This window comes from Anser cygnoides, chromosome 6 (assembly GCF_040182565.1).
Source record: "Anser cygnoides isolate HZ-2024a breed goose chromosome 6, Taihu_goose_T2T_genome, whole genome shotgun sequence".
NCBI classification, from domain to species: Eukaryota; Metazoa; Chordata; class Aves; order Anseriformes; family Anatidae; genus Anser; species Anser cygnoides.
The window spans coordinates 32,298,234-32,316,484 of record NC_089878.1 but is presented as its reverse complement, the minus strand read 5'-3'; the positions used below and the strand labels follow the sequence as shown (position 1 = coordinate 32,316,484).

The window sequence follows — 18,251 nt, the reverse complement described above, 5'->3', positions numbered from 1 at the left end:
TGCTCTTGTACACTACCTGTAGTGCCCTTCCTGTGATCTTAAGGAGAAAAGAACAGGACAAAGAAAGGCAAGGGGTGTGTGTGTTGGAAGAGAGGAGGGGAGGTTTGTTTGTGTGTTTGTTTGTTTGGTTTAAGGCCTTTTTGATAAGGCTTGAGGAAATAGGTTATTTCAAAGAGGTAATCATTAACCAAGCCAAAGTTCAGAGTTTCATTGGGGGTGGGGTGGAAGCAGAGCAATATAATCTCTGTAGCATATTGATAGAATAAAAAAATACTTCTGACAGCATCGGGTGGCATGAGGTCTACTGAGAAAGCGGAGTGCTGCAGCACCTCCAACTTTTTAACAGTTCTTGGCTCTGCTGAATTCATCAGGTAACCTGTACTGTTCTCAGAAATGAGAGAGTAAGTGGTATCCAGTTCTGCCTTAGATAGGGCTTTAACAGGAGTAACAGAAGAATCATATGCCTCTTCTCATTTAAGGTGTCTCTAAAGCAATTCTGGAAGGTGCTGGCAAAGCAGTTGAAGATGAAAGCATTCAGGTATGGTGCAATGTTTCTGACCTTTCTGAAGGGGTTCAAGCACGGCAGGGAGTTTGTTGGAATGCTTTCTCAGTGCCTACTGCACATCCATCTGTCTTATGCGTTGTGTCACATCAGCTAGTATTTAATCAGTTAATGTGTTATTTGTCCAATATCTAAGGGGTGAAGGAAAAGACATTTCTCAAGAAGAGAGCATCTAAGCCTATGTAAAGAACTAGATTATCACATCCTCTTATTCCAGTAAAGCTTTGCGTGACATAGACAGATCAAGTCTACAGAGAGCAGAGCCACGAGCAGGGGACGGTGCTGGCAGAATTGCTAAGAGGAAGTCTATTAGAACTCCCAAAATGGGGGACCCCCCCGGGACTCCCCTCCCAGGCACAACACACAGCTGGGCTCCCCCAGTGCGCCCCAGTCGCCATCCCCATCTCGCCCCAGCTACATGCCCTGGAACTACTCTGAGCCACTGTAAGGGGTGTACGACTTTGCTGGGGACCGGGACATGGAAACCTTCCTGGACCTCAAAACGGAGCTAGGGCTCCTGGTGATCCTGTGGCCGGGTCCCTATATCTGTGCTGAGTGGGAGATGGTGAGCCCCGGCCCCGCAGCCCCCTTTCCCTTTCTGTGCTGCCCTGCAGGCCCCTGGCTTTGTGCTGTACCACACGCAGCTGCCCCACGATGTCCCGGCCCCAGCCCTGCTTTGTGTTCCTCCCCACGGCATCTGTGACCGCAGCTACGTGATGCTGCAGAAGGTGGGGTGCCTCTGGGGAGGGACGTGCTGGGCCAGGCCCTTGGGGCCAGGCTGAGAGCCCCACTGAGCCCCCGAGGGGCACCCCTCTGGCCCATTTATGTCCCCTTGGGGGCAGCAGGCAGCCCTGGGCTGGCTTTGGGGGGAGAAGGCAGGGGGATGCTGTGCTGGCAGCATTTGGGGCGGTGGGACTGGGGTGCGGGGAAGGCAGCGCTGACCCTGTGTCTGCAGGGGTAGCAGGGGACGCTGGAGTGGGACAGGTACCATGCTGCGTGTGACCAGCAGGGCAGGGATGTGCTGGATGTGCTCCTGGAGAACGTGGGCAGGCACAGCCCTGACCACCTTGCCCTCTGAGGCCAGACGGGGTCTGCACTAGGGAGGAAGGAGCCCAGACTCAGGGTGTTTTGCATTAATCCCACAACACAACCCAAATCGTTTCCCTCACACACTCACCACAGGGTTCAAGGCACCTCTTTATTGACAACGCAGGCAGAAGAGGTAGTTACTAACAACATGATACAGCCAAGATCCAGTGGCATTTAGGAGAGGAAAGGGTAAAGCACAGCCTAGGGGGTGCCTGCAGGCACGAGGGCTCAGGACCCCATCCGTCCTCTGGCCACAGGCAGCAGCTGCAAGGTAGCCATGAGAAAAGCAGGCAGCAGGACTGCGCGGCCGGGGCCAGGCCCCAAAAGAGCACCGGCCCTGTGCAGCAACCCAGCCAGGCCTCCCTGCTGTAACGTCCCCCGAGTCCCCACCTTGAGCAACACTCACGCTGTGGTGCCCACTCCTGCCAGAGCTGCTGCGGTGTGATGTGACCAGCTCAGTCCCTGACCAGCGCTGCTCCATGGCTCTCCTTCGGTGCAACGCCAGTGCTCAGCTGTGTTTCCACCACCTTGGTCCTTGGCAGATGGCAGCTGCCCACAGCCTTACGTGTGGCCAGCCCGGGCCCGCCGGTGGGTTTGCAGGCAGGCCGTGGAACAGAAGGAGAAGTCGAGGTAGTGGAAGGGAATCCGGCCCAGCAGGGACTCCCCGCAGTGCCAGCAGCGACTGCAGGGAAGAGCAGAGGTGGCCCTGAGTGAAGGGGATGCTTGCAAGAACAGCAGGGGGACAGATGAGGTACATTTAGTGGCTGAACTAGGGACTGAGACGTGAAGGAGCAGTCCTACAGCGCCAGCGTGCTCAGGCGCAGGGTTTACCTAGCGGCCTGGCCAGGGCATGCTCCGCGGAGGAAATGCTCTGTGGAAATATCACAAGGTACCTCAAGGCAGGCTGAACATGGTGGAATTTGGCCCCTTACGGGGTTGTTAAGCCCCCCCCCAGATCAGCACGTGCAAGGTTGGCTGCCCACAAGCCGATGGGGTGGCAAAGGGAAGGGACAGTGCAGGTGGGGTGAGAGAGGGGCAGAAGGGAGGCCGGGGGCCTGGCTTGCCAGAGATCTGGCTGCAGGTAGACCGAGCTGTCTTCTATAAAATATTTTAGGGGGCAGGGGAAGAAAGTGAGAGAGCTTTTATAAAAACACTACTGGGAATAGAGTGGACAGCAATAGCTTTAGACTGGAAATAGGAACTGGAACAAAAAGGGCAGGGCACAGCTGTGCTGACAGGGGGAGTTTGTCTGCAGTGATGACTAACATCATACTAAAAGCAAGGGCCAGGGCCTGGTTGGAGGGAGCACTTCTGGCCAGGACTGACAGCAACCACCCTCCTCCTGCCACCTCGTGGCATCCAAGCTGCCTGGGCCGTTACCTGATGTTGGAAATTGTTGTGCCACCGTCCTGATTCTGTTCAGCCAGCCTCCGCTCAGCAGCCAGGGCCCTCTGGGGAGCAGAGAAGATAGGTCAGACCCGCAAGAGCCGCTGCGTTGGATCCCACAGCATCAGCACAGCCCCAGCCAGGCTGGATCCCCTTCTCTGTGCCAGGCATCACCTTCTCCCTGTCGGACAGGGCTGCAAACCGCTGCTTCTCCCCCTCCTCCTGCTCCCAGCGCTGCCGCTCCTCCCGCTGCGCCTGCTCCCTCTGCTTCCGCTGGGCTTTCTGTGCCCGCTTTTTCTCCTGCTTTTTGGCCTCCATCTCCAGGGTCAGGGGCCCTGGCACCTGAGGACAGCACGGGTTGGGGTGAGTGTCAGCAGCTCCCACGGAGCTGGGAGCAAAAGCACGAGTGGGTAAGAACAGGACTCTTTGCTCTGGGTCCCCCAGAGGGTGAGGGCAGGCACGCACCTTGGCACGGCTGTAGTCGTACTTGTCTGGATGGTCCACCATGAATTTGCGGAAGGTGTTGCGGGTCGGTTTGTCAGCAGAGACACAGTAGGGGGTCCTCTCCTGACGGTCTCTGCAAAACCAGGGAGAGCGGCTCAGCCCTGCGATCTCCTTGCCCATTGCTCACTGGGCTGTGAGCACAGCGACTCGCTGAAGGTGTCCAACGGGTACAGCAGGCCAGCGTCTCGCAGCCAAGACGGGGAAGGCTGCATATCCCTACACCACAATCTTCCCCCGTCCTCTCCTCCTTTCATCTCAAAACATGCCGCAAAGGTCAATTTTAGCCCAGCCCTCTGAGCTGCCTAGAAATAAACCCAGATGTCCTGGCTGGGAGACACCAGGCTGCCCGACAAGGCTGGCATCAGCCTCTAGGGGCAGGGACAGGAGTAGCCGTGCTCCCCCAGCAGGGGCTGTGCCCATGGACCGCTGGGTGCCCTGCGGCCATACCTGAGCGCAGGGTCGGCCCCAGCTTCCAGCAGCAGGCGCACAGCCTCAGCCTTCCCCGCACGCGCGGCCACGTGAAGCAGGGTGAAGCCGTGCTCGTCCAAGGGCTGGTTGAGCAAGGAGCGAGGCAGATCCAGGTGCTGTGCATCCTTCCCGTCCTTGCCTTCCTCCAGGGAGCCCCTGTTCTCTGGCACGCCAAGGAGGTGCTGTAGTGTCCCCACATCCCCTGTCTTGCAGGCTGTGAACAGGGTATCGCGGAGCTGGGTCTGAGGGTCTCCTGTGAGGGAGGAACAGGAGAGGAGTTTGATGCTACAGGGCCGTTTGGCTGCCAGGGTAGAGCAGTGCTCAGGTCTGACCAGAAAACCAACACGTTGCTGTTTAACGTATCATCCCGACAGCTGGATTTGGGCACTGCAGGATCCCCACACCTTCAGCATCTGTGACAGGGCACCACGGCGATGTTGACAGCAGCCATGCTCTCTGCCGAGATGAGACCTACCCCGACCCCATACACCTGGCTTAGCCAAGCGCTGCCTGCCTCGCAAAGCAGGAGCCGGGGGAATGGACCTGGTGTCCCTGGGTACTTTCCCTTCTCCCATCAGCTTGTACTCTCTGCAGGGGACTGGCCAGCTGCTGACCTGCAACAGCTCAGGCCTGCTGTCAGCACAGACGCCTGCTGCTCTCAAATCCCATCCAAGCCGTGTTGTTTCTGCTGGGATGGTTGCTCTGCTCACTCGAAGGCAAGTGGCTGCGCTACAGCCGCCCCGGCACCCAGTGCGACAACTTGTTCTTTGTGCTGCTGCGAAGGCCCCGGCACACGGGGCAGGTGCCCAGCTCCAGACCCCCCTCACCTCCAGCCCAGGGAAGGGGCTCAGCCCCAGCCTCTTCCTGCAGCTCTGCCACCAGCTCCGGGCCTGGCTGCCCACCCTGGGTGTCAGAGCATCCCGTCTCTTCGGCGTGGGGCCCTGCACAGGGAGAGAGTGGTGAGGGAAAGGGCCATAGCCCGGCCTGCACCCCAGGCACAGTTCTCCCCCCTCACCATTCTCCACTTTCTTGTTCCTCTTCTTCCTCCGTTTGCGGTTTCGCTTGGGCATCACTTCGAACTCCCGGAGGTCTAAGGTCCCCAGAGTCACTTCCACAGTCTCCAGTTCCCCTGCAGGGCTCTCTTCCTCCTCTTCTTCCTCATCCTCTGGGGCTGAGGGGGGTGAAAGGACAAGGGCTGAAGCCCCACACAGAGCTTGAATCATTTGGGACTCCCAGCCAGGCACACCTTCCCCTTCTGCCCAGCACGAGGCCACTCTCCGCAGAGGACCCGTTGCAGGGATGCAAACCCGTTGGCCCTAACACCAGACTCCCCTGCTTGCTCAGAGCCACGTCATCCTTTGTAGCTCAACTCACCACTCGCGTCCTTTTGCAGGGGATCCGCTTCGGCTGTCCGCTGCCGCTTCTGCCACCCTTTCCGGGGGGACCCGACGATGTCCTCCAGTGGCGTGTCCTTCCCTGGGCAGTAAGGGTGCTCCTGTCATTGCCCAGGGACAGGGTGCACCCCGCGTCCCCGGGGACGGAGGGCAGGAGAGCTGGCACCTCCACCCCGTGGGGCAGCACCCCGTAACGCACACGGGGTCACGCGAGGGACCACGGCACCCCAGCTGCTCTGAGCACCGGGGCCGGGCCGACTCACCGTACACCTGCAGGCTGGCCAGCGTGGTGTGAACTCGCAGCACCTCCCGCAGGGTGGCCCTGCGGGTGCTGAGGGGGATGTGGCAGATGCGGGGGTCGCCCTGGCTGAGCGGGGGGTTCCTGCCGCCAAAGAGCAGCGCCCGGTTGTGACGGGGGGCCCGGAGAAAGATGCGCTGAGCCTCCTTCAGGTGATGTGCCCAGGCTGTCAGCAGGTCCTGAATGTCCTGTGTAGGAAGGGGAGGCACCGTGGGGTCGTAAGCACGCAGCGTGGGCATAGGCAGCTCTGGAACAGGCACAAACCCAGGACAGAGAAGCCCCAGTTGGGCCCTGACCCCCCTTGTGGAGCTCACAGCCCGCACACGACCTCCGGCAGTGGCGCAGCACCCTCACACAGAGCTGGCCACGACCACCTCTCTCCGCCAAAAGCTCAGGGCTGCAGTCCTCCCCCACCTTGAGCAGCGCGGCCTCGTTGTAACGCCGCAGGGAGGCTCCGGCCGACCTGGGTGCTGCCCCTGGGGTCTGGGCGTCCCGGAGGCTCTGGGCTGTGCCCCGCCGGGCTCGCACCGTGTAGCGGTGGAAGGTCTTGTGCTCCTGCACCTGGGGGCTGCAGAGAGGGGCAGAAATAAGCAATGGGACCTGTGCACAAAGAGGAGGAGAGCTGCTGCTCCCTGGGACCCTGGAAGATAAGTTGTTTTCCCCCTGGGGCCCCAAAGATTAACATTTCTCCCGCAGTGCAACTGGGGTTAGCCAGCCCTCGAGAGAAGAGGAGGAGCTGCTGGTGCCCAGGGTGTGGTAAGCACTGCGATGGAGGAGTAAGGAGGTGCTGGCCTTCAGGGAAGGGCCCCTTTAATGCCCGGACCCACTTGTCTCTGCCCAGAGGGGCAACCCCAGCCCTGTGCCCCTGTACTCACCCCCGGAACACAGCTCCTGCGAAGTGCCCGCCACCCATCATCAGCACAACCCAGCACGTGTTTGTGCTGAGGCTCTGCAGTGATGCTGTCAACTCCTCTGGCTCCTCACTGCCACCCTGAGACAGACACTCCTGCTAGCACCTATGGGATCACCTTGCTGTCCCCCAGGACAGAGGCCAGCCCCCCTGCTGGTACATGCATAACCCCAGACACACTCCTGGGAGCATCCTACAGCAAGCCTGGGGCTCTGACCTGGCACCAGAACCCACCCCTCCCATAAAGGGACACCAGGGACTTTCAGGCAGGTATCTACGCCCCAGAGCTCCCCCTCTTCTCTCCATTCCCTCTCCCAACGAGCAGGACTGTGACTTGCCTTCCCAGTGCTCAGCACGCAGCGGTAGGCAGAGATGAGCTGTCCGCTTGCGTTGCGGAGCAGCACCTTGTGGGAGCGGGGCAGCTGGGGGGTCCCGGGGCTGCTGCTGGCAGGGGGCTGCAGTTCTGACTCGCTGCTTGCATCAGAGCTCTCTGAATCAGACCCTGAGATGCTGGAAATATCACCTGCAAGGAAAAGAAGATAGGACAGCTGAGCCAGACAAAGATTAACAAACAGCCTCCCCAAAACTTTGGCTCTAAGAACCTGCCCACAGCCCTAACGTGTCTTGTGCGATACCCTACATATCACAAGGAGGCTGTGGGCAGGGGAAATAGGCGTCTGGGGCTCTGGACCCCCAGATATACACCAGCAGGGGCTCAGGTAGACCACCTCCTGGCCATGACAAGTCAGCAGGGCTCGGGAGCAGTGCTGGGCCCCCGGAAGCCCCCCGAAGACAGCACAGCAGAGCTGTGAACCAGCACAGCGAGCCGAAAGCTTCGCCCCTGGGCAGAACAGCCCCAGAGAGGCCACTGACGGGCTCTGGGCCCTGCTGGGGGGCATCTCCATTCCTTACCAGCGGTGGTTTTCTCCTCAAACACCTCCATCGGCAGCGCCCGGCGCCCCAGGAGCCGCTGCTTCAGGTTGAAGCGGTGCCAGTCGAGGCGGTAGTGCTCGATCTGTTGGGAAAAGAGGGGTCGGCCGGCAGGGTCCCGGTGCTCCGCAGCACCCACCCGCACCAGAGAACCGACACGTCCCACCAGCCCCGCGGGGCGCTCGGACCCCCCTCACCTGCTCCTCCCGGCTGCCGAAGCGCTGGGCGCAGGCTGAGCACCACATCCCCTCGGGCACCTCGGGCACCCCGCCGCCCTTCTCCTCGTCGGGGCTGGCAGCAGCTCGCCCTGAAAGAACCACAGAGGGGCTGTGCGGCGCCTCCAGGGGCTCCGGGACCCTTGACGGGCTGCCGGGCAGGAGCAGGACACCGGGGACCCCCGCAGGGAGCCCCACGCACCGTGCCCTGCCGCGGCGAAGCGGGTGACGAGGGACAGCCCGTGCAGGAGCGCGGCGTCCTGGGCTGCGAGGAAAACGGAGCGGCTGCGGGGCGCCGCCATCGCCCCGGGACCCCCTCAGGACCCCCTCAGGACCCCCTCAGGACCCCCCCGGGACCCCCCCGGGACCCCCTCGGGACCCCCTCGGGACCCCCTCGGGACCCCCCTGGGACCCTCCCGGGACGGTCCCTCCGGGGTCCCCCCCCACGCCGGTGACGGCCACGCTAAGCCCCGGCCTCCGCCCCGCTCCGCCGGCAGCGCCGCCCCGCTCCGTCACATCCTTCTCCTCCCCTACCGGCCGCCGCCGGGCTCGGCCCCCTCCGCCGCCATCCACTGGTCGGAGCGGCCGTCAGTCGCGGGGCGGGCCCGGGGAGGGGGCCGGTGGTGGTGGTGGAGGAGGTGGGGGGGGAGGTCCCGGCCATGGCCCAGCTGGAGACGCAGTACCAGCGGCTGGAGAGCTCCTCCACGGAGTCCCCGCCCGGCGGCGGAGACCTCCTGGTGCACGTCCCTGAGGGAGCCAAGTGTGAGGCGGGGGGAACGGGGGCACCGGGGGGAACGGGGGTGGGGGTTTGGGGCCGCAGGGGACGGGGGTGGGCGGCTGTGGGGCTGCTGTGGGGTCAGGGGGGACCGGGGGTAGGGGTTTGGGGTCAGGGGGGACCGGGGCTGTGCCGCTTTGCTCTCTCACCGTGTCTCTCTCCCCTCAGCTCCGTGGCACCACATAGAGAACCTGGACCTCTTCTTCTCTCGGATATCCTTTCCCAGCCCGTGCTGACAGAACGCTTGGCTTGGCGTGGTTTGGAGCCAGGGTGGGGGCTGCCCCGTCCCGCAGGACGCCCCGTGGCTCCATAGGGGCTGTAGGGTGGCAGACCCTCTGTCTGTGGGTGTTCGATGCGTTTTTGCTTGTCCCTGCGTTGTCCCGCACCTGAGAGCTTTCCTGAGGGCCAGCTGAGTTTGTGCCGTGTGCTGGGACATAATCCTTCTCTGAGGGCTGGGTGGGGGAAGAAGGGGTTTGGATTGGGGCCGGTCTTGTTGTCCAAGGGGAGCTTTAGCACGGCAGCGTGTGTTTCCATGCCAGTAGGGAACCAACTCCCTGCTGAGGAGGTCTGGGAGGCCTGTAGGTGATGGAGATTTGGCTGAGAGCCTGTGGTTGCCCGTGGGACAGCAGCCTCTCCGTCCTTGGTCAGAGGAAAGGGGTCTCCAGACTGTTCTCCTTGACTGTAGCGTTCACGTCTATAACCTGCATCAGAAGAATGGCTTCACCTGCATGCTCATCGGGGAGATCTTTGAGCTCATGTAAGTGCAGGCTGCCCCTCTGTTTGGACTGTAACAGCTGCTGGGGAATAGTTACTGCAGTTGGGTGGGCAGGAGGATTCCCTTTACAGTCATCTTGTCCACCCCTCGATAGAGTTATCCATGCCGAAACCTTCGGTTCATTTTGGGGAACTGTTGCTTGTGAGCTTTCCTGCTGCCGTGGCTGTGGGAGTGCGTGACCCTGCGTCTCCGTGACGTGTGACCCTGTGTCCTGCCTGCTTCACGTTTTGCGGGGGCAGAAGTGTGATTCCCTCACGGCTTCTCCCTTTCTCCACAGGCAGTTCATCTTCGTGGTGGCGTTCACCACCTTTCTTATCAGCTGCGTTGATTATGACATCCTCTTTGCCAACAAGGCAGTAAATCACAGCCAGCATCCAAGTGAGCCCATTAAGGTGACTCTGCCAGATGCCTTCCTGCCTCCAAATGTCTGCAGTGCAAGGTAGGCGCTAGCAAGGGCACGTTAGCCACTGCTCTTGCTTTTTCAGGTACTGAGATCTCCTTCCCTGGGCTCGACTCCCACTCTGTGCTCTTCCTGCTTGCAGAATCCAGGCAAACAGCTTCCTCATCTGCATCCTGGTGATAGCTGGAGTTTTCTGGATCCACCGGCTTGTCAAATTTATTTACAATATTTGCTGCTACTGGGAGATTCACTCTTTCTACATCAATGCCCTCAGAATCCCCATGGTAAGTAGCTGGGACAGGGGCAGCATGTGGTGCCGTTGAGGGAAGTGGGAGGCACGTGGTGAGAATCAGCTCACCTTCACTCCTCTCTGTGGTCAGCTTCTTCAGGAGACTTGTGCTGGGCTCTTGTCCCTCTGCTTCATCCCAGTCTACGTGACTGCATGGCTCCCCTTCCAGCTTCTTCTCCAGCAGCCAGCTTACTGCCTGCTAACCCCTCTGCCCAGCCTGCCACTCTGTGTTGGCACAAGCTTCTGCCATCTGCCACCCAGTATGTTTGTTCTTCTGCGATGGCCATTTCTGCGATGCCTTTCAGCAGAAGAGACATAAGTGAGGGTATTCTCAGACCTCCTCGGGAAGTAGAGAGCATCAGCTTCCTTGTTTACTGATGGGGAAACTGGGGCCTGGAGCTGCTTAGTTGCTGAAGACACCCTGATCAGTGTGTCAAACTTGGGCTTTGAGGCTTGCACGTACATCCTCGTCCAGAGTCCTTGCTCTGACAGACAACACTGAAGGGTGTTTTGAGGAGAGATCGTGTCTTGAGAAAGATGGGGTGGAGCCACGGGGCTTGGGTTGTCCCCAGCTTTTTCACAGGCTCCCTCTGGGATGCTGGTTGAGTTCCTTTCCCTGTCTGTGCCTTGCCGGTGACTCCAAACACAGGACTGTGAGCTCTGGGAGGACCCACACGAGACTGGGCCTGTGTTCCTGCCTCCCAGGCGGCTGGTGCGTGAGTGGCTGGAAAACAGCCACCTCCACTAAGTGAGGGGGAAAGGGCACTGGGGCAAGGCGTGGGGGTTGCTCACTGCTGCAGGCTGAAGCAGTGCAGGAAGAGGTGCCTGATGCCGGGATGTTGCACGTGGCTCATCCACGCCCCGGGGTGTGCGCTGGGACCCGCTGTTCGAGCGGGCGCAGCCTGCCCCTAACCTCGCTGCTTTCCCCTTCCAGTCCAACCTGCCCTACTACACCTGGCAGGAGGTGCAGGCCCGCATCGTGCAGATCCAGAAGGAGCACCAGATCTGCATCCACAAGAAGGAGCTGACAGAGCTGGACATCTACCACCGCATCCTCCGCTTCAAGAACTACATGGTGGCCATGGTGAACAAGTCGCTGCTGCCCATCCGCTTCCGCCTGCCCCTGCTGGGAGACACAGTCTTCTACACGCGGGGGCTCAAGTACAACTTCGAGCTCATCTTCTTCTGGGGGCCTGGCTCTCTCTTCGAGAACGAGTGGAGCCTGAAGGCCGAGTACAAGCGGGCTGGGAACCGCCTGGAGCTGGCCGAGAAGCTCAGCACTCGCATCCTCTGGATTGGCATCGCCAACTTCCTCCTCTGCCCTCTCATCCTCATCTGGCAGATCCTCTACGCCTTCTTCAGCTACACGGAGATCCTGAAGCGGGAGCCGGGCAGCCTGGGTGCCCGCTGCTGGTCTCTCTACGGCCGCTGTTACCTCCGTCACTTCAACGAGCTGGACCACGAACTGCACTCGCGCCTCAGCAAAGGCTACAAGCCAGCTTCCAAGTACATGAACTGCTTCATCTCCCCGCTCCTCACCATCGTGGCCAAGAACGTGGCCTTCTTTGCTGGCTCCATCCTGGCGGTGCTCATCGCGCTCACCATCTACGACGAAGACGTGCTGGCTGTCGAGCACGTCCTGACCACGGTCACCCTGCTCGGGGTGGGCATCACGGTGTGCAGGTGAGGTGGGTCCCCGCTGCCCCCGTGCTGCTGCTGGCGGCACGGTGGGGAGCAGCGAGGCTGACCCCGTGCGTTTTGGTGCGCTCCTAGGTTACAGGTGGACGTGGGTCTGTGTGAGTGAAGGGCACGGCTGGGGAGTCAGAGCGGGGCAGGCAGGAGAAGGGGGAACTGGGATGCAGTGGCTGTGGCGATGCCTTCAGGGACGATGTGATGATGTGGGGGTGTTGCTGGAGCTGGACAGTGACACCCCAGGGCTGGGCTGGCAGGAGGGTTTGGGTTGGAGTGAAGGCCACAGGTGAAGCTGCGATGTGGGCCAGTCGCCCTGCCATCCCAGGACGAGGTCTTCCAGGAACGCTGACGTTTTCCTGCCCTGCAGGTCCTTCATCCCCGACCAGCACCTGGTGTTTTGCCCAGAGCAGCTGCTGCGAGTCATCCTGGCGCACATCCACTACATGCCTGACCACTGGCAGGGCAATGCCCACCGCTATGAGACCAGGGACGAGTTTGCCCAGCTCTTCCAGTACAAAGCGGTGAGCCTGGCACGCGAGGGGCTGGGATGGAAACTCTCTCCCATCCCTGGGCTGGCAGAGGATGGAGGCAGCTTTCTCAGAGACGCCCCGCCCCGGAAGATGGGCTGGAGCTGGCTTTGGGGCTGGCAGGTTTCTCGACACCCTCAACCTCGTGCTGAGCCCGTCGTCTTTGTGCTCAGGTCTTCATCCTGGAGGAGCTCCTGAGCCCCATCATTACCCCCCTGATCCTCATCGTCTGCCTGCGGCCCAAGTCCTTGGACATCGTCGACTTTTTCCGCAACTTCACCGTGGAGGTGGTGGGTGTGGGCGACACCTGCTCCTTCGCCCAGATGGACGTGCGCCAGCATGGCCACCCGGCGGTAGGTCCCGCGGGCGGCGGGAGGGCAGTGTGGGCCCCACACATCGTATCTGGTCCTTTAGGCACAGAAAAGGCTGTAAATCAGCGCTCTCGGCAGCCCGCAGCCTGGCTGCCTGCGTGTGCCTCTGTGTCTGGGGTTGCCAGCACAGGTCCCCAGCCCCAGAAGGCTCCTGTGGCCCAGCTGTGACTATTAACCTGGTGTTTCGTGAACCAGGCTTTGCCATTTCTTCATGTCCTTGTCTGTCTGCATGGCTAGGAGTCCTTTGTCCTCTTGAGAGAGGAACAGGGATACTTGGACATCTGCAAAGTGTGAGAACTGCTTTTTAAAAGCTGGGCTGCTTTTGCCCAGGAGACAAGGAGCCTAGGGGAGATGGGAGATAGTTTCCCTTTGTACAAAACCTATGCGGGAGTGAAAGAGGATCGGTCTGTTTGCTGTGCCTGGGAATGTAGGTTACTCGTCAGGAAGGACTCCCTAGTGAGAGGGACAAGGGAGGGGTGGTCTCGCTGTGGCAGGCAGCTTTTAAGAAGTTATTTGTTGGCTGTAGTTGCTCTTGCTGCGGGTTGGAGCTCTGTTTTTTGTGACTGGCCCTCATCTCTCGAGTTCCCTTGCATATTCTGGGATGGAGGTAGAAGGTGGGCTGCAAGGGCTGAACTAACACAGGGCTTTTGGTACAGCGCTCGCCTTCTGCACGGAGCCGTGGCCCAGCTTGTGCTGGTTGCTGCGTGCTTTGCCCAGACCGGCCGCGGGATTCCTGGGCTTGGCACGGGTATAAAGCAGGTCCTGACCCTCGTTATCTCTCTGTGCTCCACAGTGGATGTCAGCAGGAAAGACGGAGGCCTCCATTTACCAGCAGGCGGAGGATGGCAAGACGGAGCTGTCCCTCATGCACTTCGCCATCACCAACCCCAAGTGGCAGCCACCCCGCGAGAGCACGGCCTTCATCGGCTTCCTCAAGGAGCGGGTGCACCGCGACAGCAGCGTGGCACTGGCCCAGCAGGCCGTGCTCCCCGAAAACGCCCTCTTCAGCTCCATCCAGTCCCTGCAGTCAGAGTCGGAGGTGCCTAGGATCGGGGGGGGGGACGTGGGGTGTTCTTAGGGTGCTTGCTGCGTGCTGACAAGCTGTAATAACCAGACCTTCTGGGCAAATTTTGCCCTTGGCTGTGCTGTAGCCAGAGATGCGAACGTGGTGGATCAGCACTCATTGGGACTGCTTCAGACTCTCCAGGGAAGGGCAGCTGGGTGTTGGGGGCCCTGTGAGGTGGGAGAAGGGGCTAAAGAGTGCTGTTGTCAGTTCTCGGTGGTGGGGATCAGGCCTCCAGGTCTGCGCAGGGCAGTGATTCTCTCTACGTTTTGACTCTGCAGCCTCACAGCCTGATTGCCAATGTGATCGCGGGCTCCTCGGCGCTGGGCTTCCACATGGGCCGTGACGGACAGGCTTCTCGCCACCTCTCCGAAGTGGCCTCGGCCCTGCGCTCCTTCTCCCCGCTCCAGTCTGCCCAGCAGCCCCCCAGTGGCTTCCAGACGGCAGGAAGGGACGGAGAGGGCACCCAGCCTCGGGGCGCCAGTGCCATGACGGCCTCTGGGTAAGGGCGTGTGGCAGCCTCGGCTGCCAGCTGCAGGCTGGAACGGGGTGGTAAGACCAAGCCAGACCTTGCAAATCCCTTCACCCCTTGTTGTCCTAGGTGCGTGGTCGCTGTGTGCGCTTGTAGCTTGGGACAGCAAGGGCCATCTTCACAAGGAGAGTTAGGCCCAGGTGCTTATGTTGTCCCCGAGAGGCGGCGCTGGGGCTCTGGTGTTCTCCTCTAGGAACCACAGTGTTGAGAAACCCCTGGTGGGGAAGAGGCAGCTCCGAGCATCCCTTCCTGGGGATGCAGGGTACGATGGAATAGGGCCTGCCCTGGTGCTGAATGCTGCTTGCTCTGGCAGTGAGAAGCTGATGAGCTCTGTGCCCTAGCACAGTGGCACGGTGTGATGGTGTTCCTGGAGCGGGGGACCTGGGGAGATGCTGCAGAGGTCCTGTTCCTATCCAGCACGGGAGTGGACGTCTGTGAGCCCAGTGTTAGAGCAGAGAGGGGTCTGGGGGGTGCTGGGGGCCACCTGGGCGGCAAACATCACTCGTGTTTCCCGTGGCAGTGCTGATGCGAGGACCGTGAGCTCGGGGAGCAGTGCCTGGGAGGGTCAGCTGCAGAGCATGATTCTCTCAGAGTATGCCTCCACCGAGATGAGTCTCCACGCGCTCTACATGCACGAGGTGAGCAGCCTGAAGCTGGGCTGGCCAGAGGGGTGCGGGCCCAGGGCCGGCAGGACTGGGGTGTCCTGCCTTGGGGGGTTGGAGTGAGCGGAGCTGCGTTGCTGGGAAGAGGGCGCGTGGGGGCATTTTGGGCTCTCCCCACATAGTTGACCTGCTCGTGTCTCGGCCCTGCAGCTCCACAAGCAGCACGCCCAGCTGGAGCCCGAGCGGCACACTTGGCACCGGCGGGAGAGTGACGAGAGCGGGGAGAGCACCCACGAGGAGCTGGATGCTCAGCGGGGTGCCCCCGTCCCCATCCCTCGCTCTGCCAGCTACCCCTTCTCCTCGCCGCGGCAGCCTGCCGAGGAGACGTCCACGCTGCAGACTGGCTTCCAGCGGCGCTACGGTGGCATCACAGGTACGAGAGCCAGAGCGGGAGGGCTGATCTGCAGGCCAAAGTCCCACAACCAGTGTCCTGTGCGGATTGGCACGAGCGACCTGCTTGCCCCAGAAGACTGACAGTCCCCCAGCTAGCTAACCTCCCTCCTCGCCTCTCCTGCAGACCCAGGCACAGTGCACAGAGCCCCGTCACACTTCTCCCGCCTCCCGCTAGGAGGCTGGGCTGAGGACGGGCAGGCAGCGAGACACCCGGAGCCCGTGCCAGAGGAGAGCTCGGAGGATGAGCTTCCACCGCAGATCCACAAGGTAGGGGTGAAGGCTGCTGCGGCTGAGAGGGGCAACGCGCACCTGGATGCCGGGTGGGGGTGCCGGCAGCTGGTCCCAGTAAGGGCCACATCCCTTCTCTGTCTTGCAGGTATAGCCTTGTAGACTGGGGATCTCGTGGGGGATGCAGACTGGGGGCCGTCTGGGCAGCAGGATGCGGCGTCAGCCTGGTGCTTCTCCTGTCCCGAGGGGACGGGGTGGTCGTGGGCTCCATTCTGTTGCCATCAATTGCCGAAGAGACAAAACTGCCGGGCCAGCGGCTTTGCGGTGGCGCCTTGTGTCCAGCCGTGTGTCAAGCCAACGCCACTCTGACTCTTGTGGGGTGAATGCGTGTGTGAGTACATACCTGTGTCTGTGTTCACATCTGTGTCGTCTGCGCCGGAGGATCGCTGCAGAGCCTGTGACAGCAGACGGGACGGGACGAGCAGTGACGGGCGTGGAGGTGGCGGCAGCGGCTGCTGTTGGCGGAGACGGGAGAAGGCACCAGCTCCAGCCGTCCACGGGGAGCTGCCTCCGAAATGAAGGCAGGGAGCTGGTGTCCCCTGGGGACAGCTGACTGCAGCAGGAGCCGTCGAAGGGGTCTAGCGCAGCCTGCAGCGGTGCTGGCACCACACCTGCCCTGCCTGCAGCCCGGGGAGGTGCCCGGCGCCTCGTTCCCCCTCCCAGAGAGGACCAACGTCGCACCCCTCCAGGTGGAGCAGGACAGCAGCGGGGCAGTCACCCACCCGTCTCTGTGTGCAGACGTGTGCTGCCCCAGCACCCTGCAGGAGGATGCCCCCAGCTGCTGCCATGCGTGTCGGGCTGGGATCTAGAGCTGGTGGGAACAGCTCCGGGGTGCGGGGATGCTGCAGCTCCTCCCTGGCTCCCGTGACAGCTGCCCTGGTGCAGGCACACAAGGAGGGGACCTTGGGGTGGCAGTCCTGGCTCTCTGCTGTCCTTCCCTGCCCTGTCCTGGGGGGCTAGGGTGGCACCTTCTGCCCTGCACAGCGCCCGTGGGATGTGGGCTGCTCACAGGCCCTCTCGCAGTGCCAAAGAGCCCCTGGCGTGGTGCAGCCCGGTGTTACCCAGGAGTGCACGCAGGCTGCTCGGAGCCCACGGTGGAGGTCTTGTGCTCTGTGTATCGATTCCTTTCCCCCTACGCCCGCTCTGTGATGGGTCTGTTTTCCTGATGCGGCCATTTCTGTGGTATCCGGCCTTCCCTCCTGCCCAAACAAAGGCTTCAGTGTGTCTCGCATCTCCCCCAGGGGCTCCTGGCTCCTTCCTTCCTTCCCGAGGCAAGCCTTTTGCTTGCAGCGTGGCTTCAGCTGCTTTGGAGACCACATGCAAAGCAGCTGGCTAGTGCCTCGGGTGGAAAGAAAGGGTGCCCTGAACCTAGAAGGGAGAGGCAAACCCTAACCCAGCCCTGGGGGGGTGGAGGAGGATGTCAGGATCCTGGCTGTGCAGCGTGACCTTGGCCAAGGCCTTCCCGAGATCATTCTGGTTTCCCTTGCCTCTCTTCCAGTGGCAGCTTGTGAGGATCCGCATCTCGGCTCCCCCACTGCCAGGCTTTGCTTCCACCCTCCCTCACCCCCCTCGCAGGGCTGCCTTGCTTTTGCCATGCCCGGCACCAGCGCTGCGGGCCCTCCTCTCCCATCCCTGGGGCGCACGGGGTGACCTTCCTTCCCCTGCCAGGTCATTGCCCCGTGCCCTTTGAGCCCGGGCCAGGCGCAGGGTGCTGAGCCAGCTGCTGCTCGCGCTGCTGAGGACAGGGCGGAGGCGGCGAGCGGGGCTCCTCCTTGAACCCTGGGCTTCCCTGCACCCCGGGGACTTGTGAGTGATGGGGATCTCCGCCAAGCTCGGGAGCAACCAGGGGTGGTTCTCACCAACCCAAGCTTTCCAGCTGCTGCCCGTGCCGCCTGGGCTCCCTCTGGGCACGGAGGGGACGGAGGGGACCAGCGGCAGCTGGTGGGTGGGCCGGCAGGGATTTCACGGGCTGAGCTTCTGGAGGAAGGGTGAGCACGGGTGTCCTTGAAGGCAAGCCCAGCCCCGAGGGCTGCGGGACGCCGCGTCTGGGTTTCCTGGCATGGTTGCCGCTGGTTTCTAGGCTGGGCAGGTGGAGGCTGGCTGCGTCTTCGGGGCGGGGGGGGGGAAAGTCCGTGCCTTTCCCCGGGCCAGCGGGAGGGAGAGGCCGGCCAGGAGTCCTCGCCGCATGTTGTGCTTGTGTCGTCCGTGTCCCGTGTGCATGGCGAGCCACTCTTCCTCAACCCGTGGGCACGGGGATGCCCGGGCGGCCCCGCGCCCTCGCTGTACAGCCGCCTAGCCATCGAATAAAGACGGGGTGTATCATCCGCCTCCGTGTCTCTGTTCGCGCCCCGAGGAGGCCGCACGAGCCGGTGCGGATGCGGGGGGTGGCGAGGTGGTCCGCGGGGGGCTGGTGGAGAGTCCCTGTCACCCTGCTGTGACAGCACGGGGGCTGCAAAGGGGGGGGTCCAGCCCCCCGTGGCAGGAGCACCAGGGCTTGTTTTGCCCAGGGACTGGCGATTCCCTCGGGGGGATGCTGGGCGGCGGCGGGGTCCGGGCTGGGGGGTCCCTTTGTGCGGGTGCTTTTGGGGTGGCAGGGGGCACGGGGAGCCTGGAGGTGTGCGGGGCCTCCCGTGGGAGCCAACAAGCGCGGGGCACGCAGCGGCTCGCTGCCAGCCCGAGCGGGCCGGGGGCCAGGCGGCGGCTGGAAGGAGCTAAATATAAATTTCTT

The 18,251-nt window shown here is 62.0% G+C and overlaps 2 protein-coding genes across 4 annotated transcripts; one reads left to right on the top strand and one right to left on the bottom strand.

Moving 5' to 3' along the window:
* Positions 1 to 1,746: 1,746 nt before the first annotated feature.
* On the bottom strand, positions 1,747 to 8,170 carry ANKZF1 (ankyrin repeat and zinc finger peptidyl tRNA hydrolase 1). 3 transcript variants are annotated; one of them, XR_007169266.2, is made up of 16 exons: positions 7,959 to 8,170; positions 7,739 to 7,848; positions 7,524 to 7,626; positions 6,950 to 7,134; positions 6,577 to 6,692; positions 6,116 to 6,269; positions 5,667 to 5,889; positions 5,384 to 5,485; positions 5,025 to 5,204; positions 4,837 to 4,950; positions 3,989 to 4,262; positions 3,503 to 3,614; positions 3,212 to 3,379; positions 3,032 to 3,102; positions 2,042 to 2,333; positions 1,747 to 1,915 (listed from the first exon to the last, which is right to left on the bottom strand). XR_007169266.2 is itself a non-coding variant. In XM_048079650.2 (15 exons), exons 1-15 carry the CDS (start codon positions 8,056 to 8,058, stop codon positions 2,213 to 2,215), a joined length of 2,133 nt encoding a protein of 710 aa, XP_047935607.2. In that variant the 5' UTR covers positions 8,059 to 8,170; the 3' UTR covers positions 1,747 to 2,212. The 3 variants fall into 3 exon arrangements, 2 of the variants coding, with proteins under 2 accessions (XP_047935607.2, XP_047935608.2); XM_048079650.2 differs by having other exon boundaries at positions 1,747 to 2,333; XM_048079651.2 differs by having other exon boundaries at positions 1,747 to 2,333; positions 5,025 to 5,180; positions 7,959 to 8,165.
* Positions 8,171 to 8,359: 189 nt separating this feature from the next.
* Positions 8,360 to 17,847, top strand: ATG9A (autophagy related 9A). The gene is made up of 14 exons (XM_048079638.2): positions 8,360 to 8,518; positions 8,700 to 8,743; positions 9,224 to 9,288; positions 9,584 to 9,745; positions 9,849 to 9,990; positions 10,930 to 11,678; positions 12,055 to 12,208; positions 12,388 to 12,567; positions 13,379 to 13,624; positions 13,930 to 14,150; positions 14,701 to 14,818; positions 14,993 to 15,215; positions 15,360 to 15,502; positions 15,612 to 17,847. The coding sequence occupies exons 1-14, from the start codon at positions 8,416 to 8,418 to the stop codon at positions 15,615 to 15,617; spliced, it is 2,556 nt and encodes an 851-aa protein (XP_047935595.2). The 5' UTR covers positions 8,360 to 8,415; the 3' UTR covers positions 15,618 to 17,847.
* Positions 17,848 to 18,251: the final 404 nt, after the last annotated feature.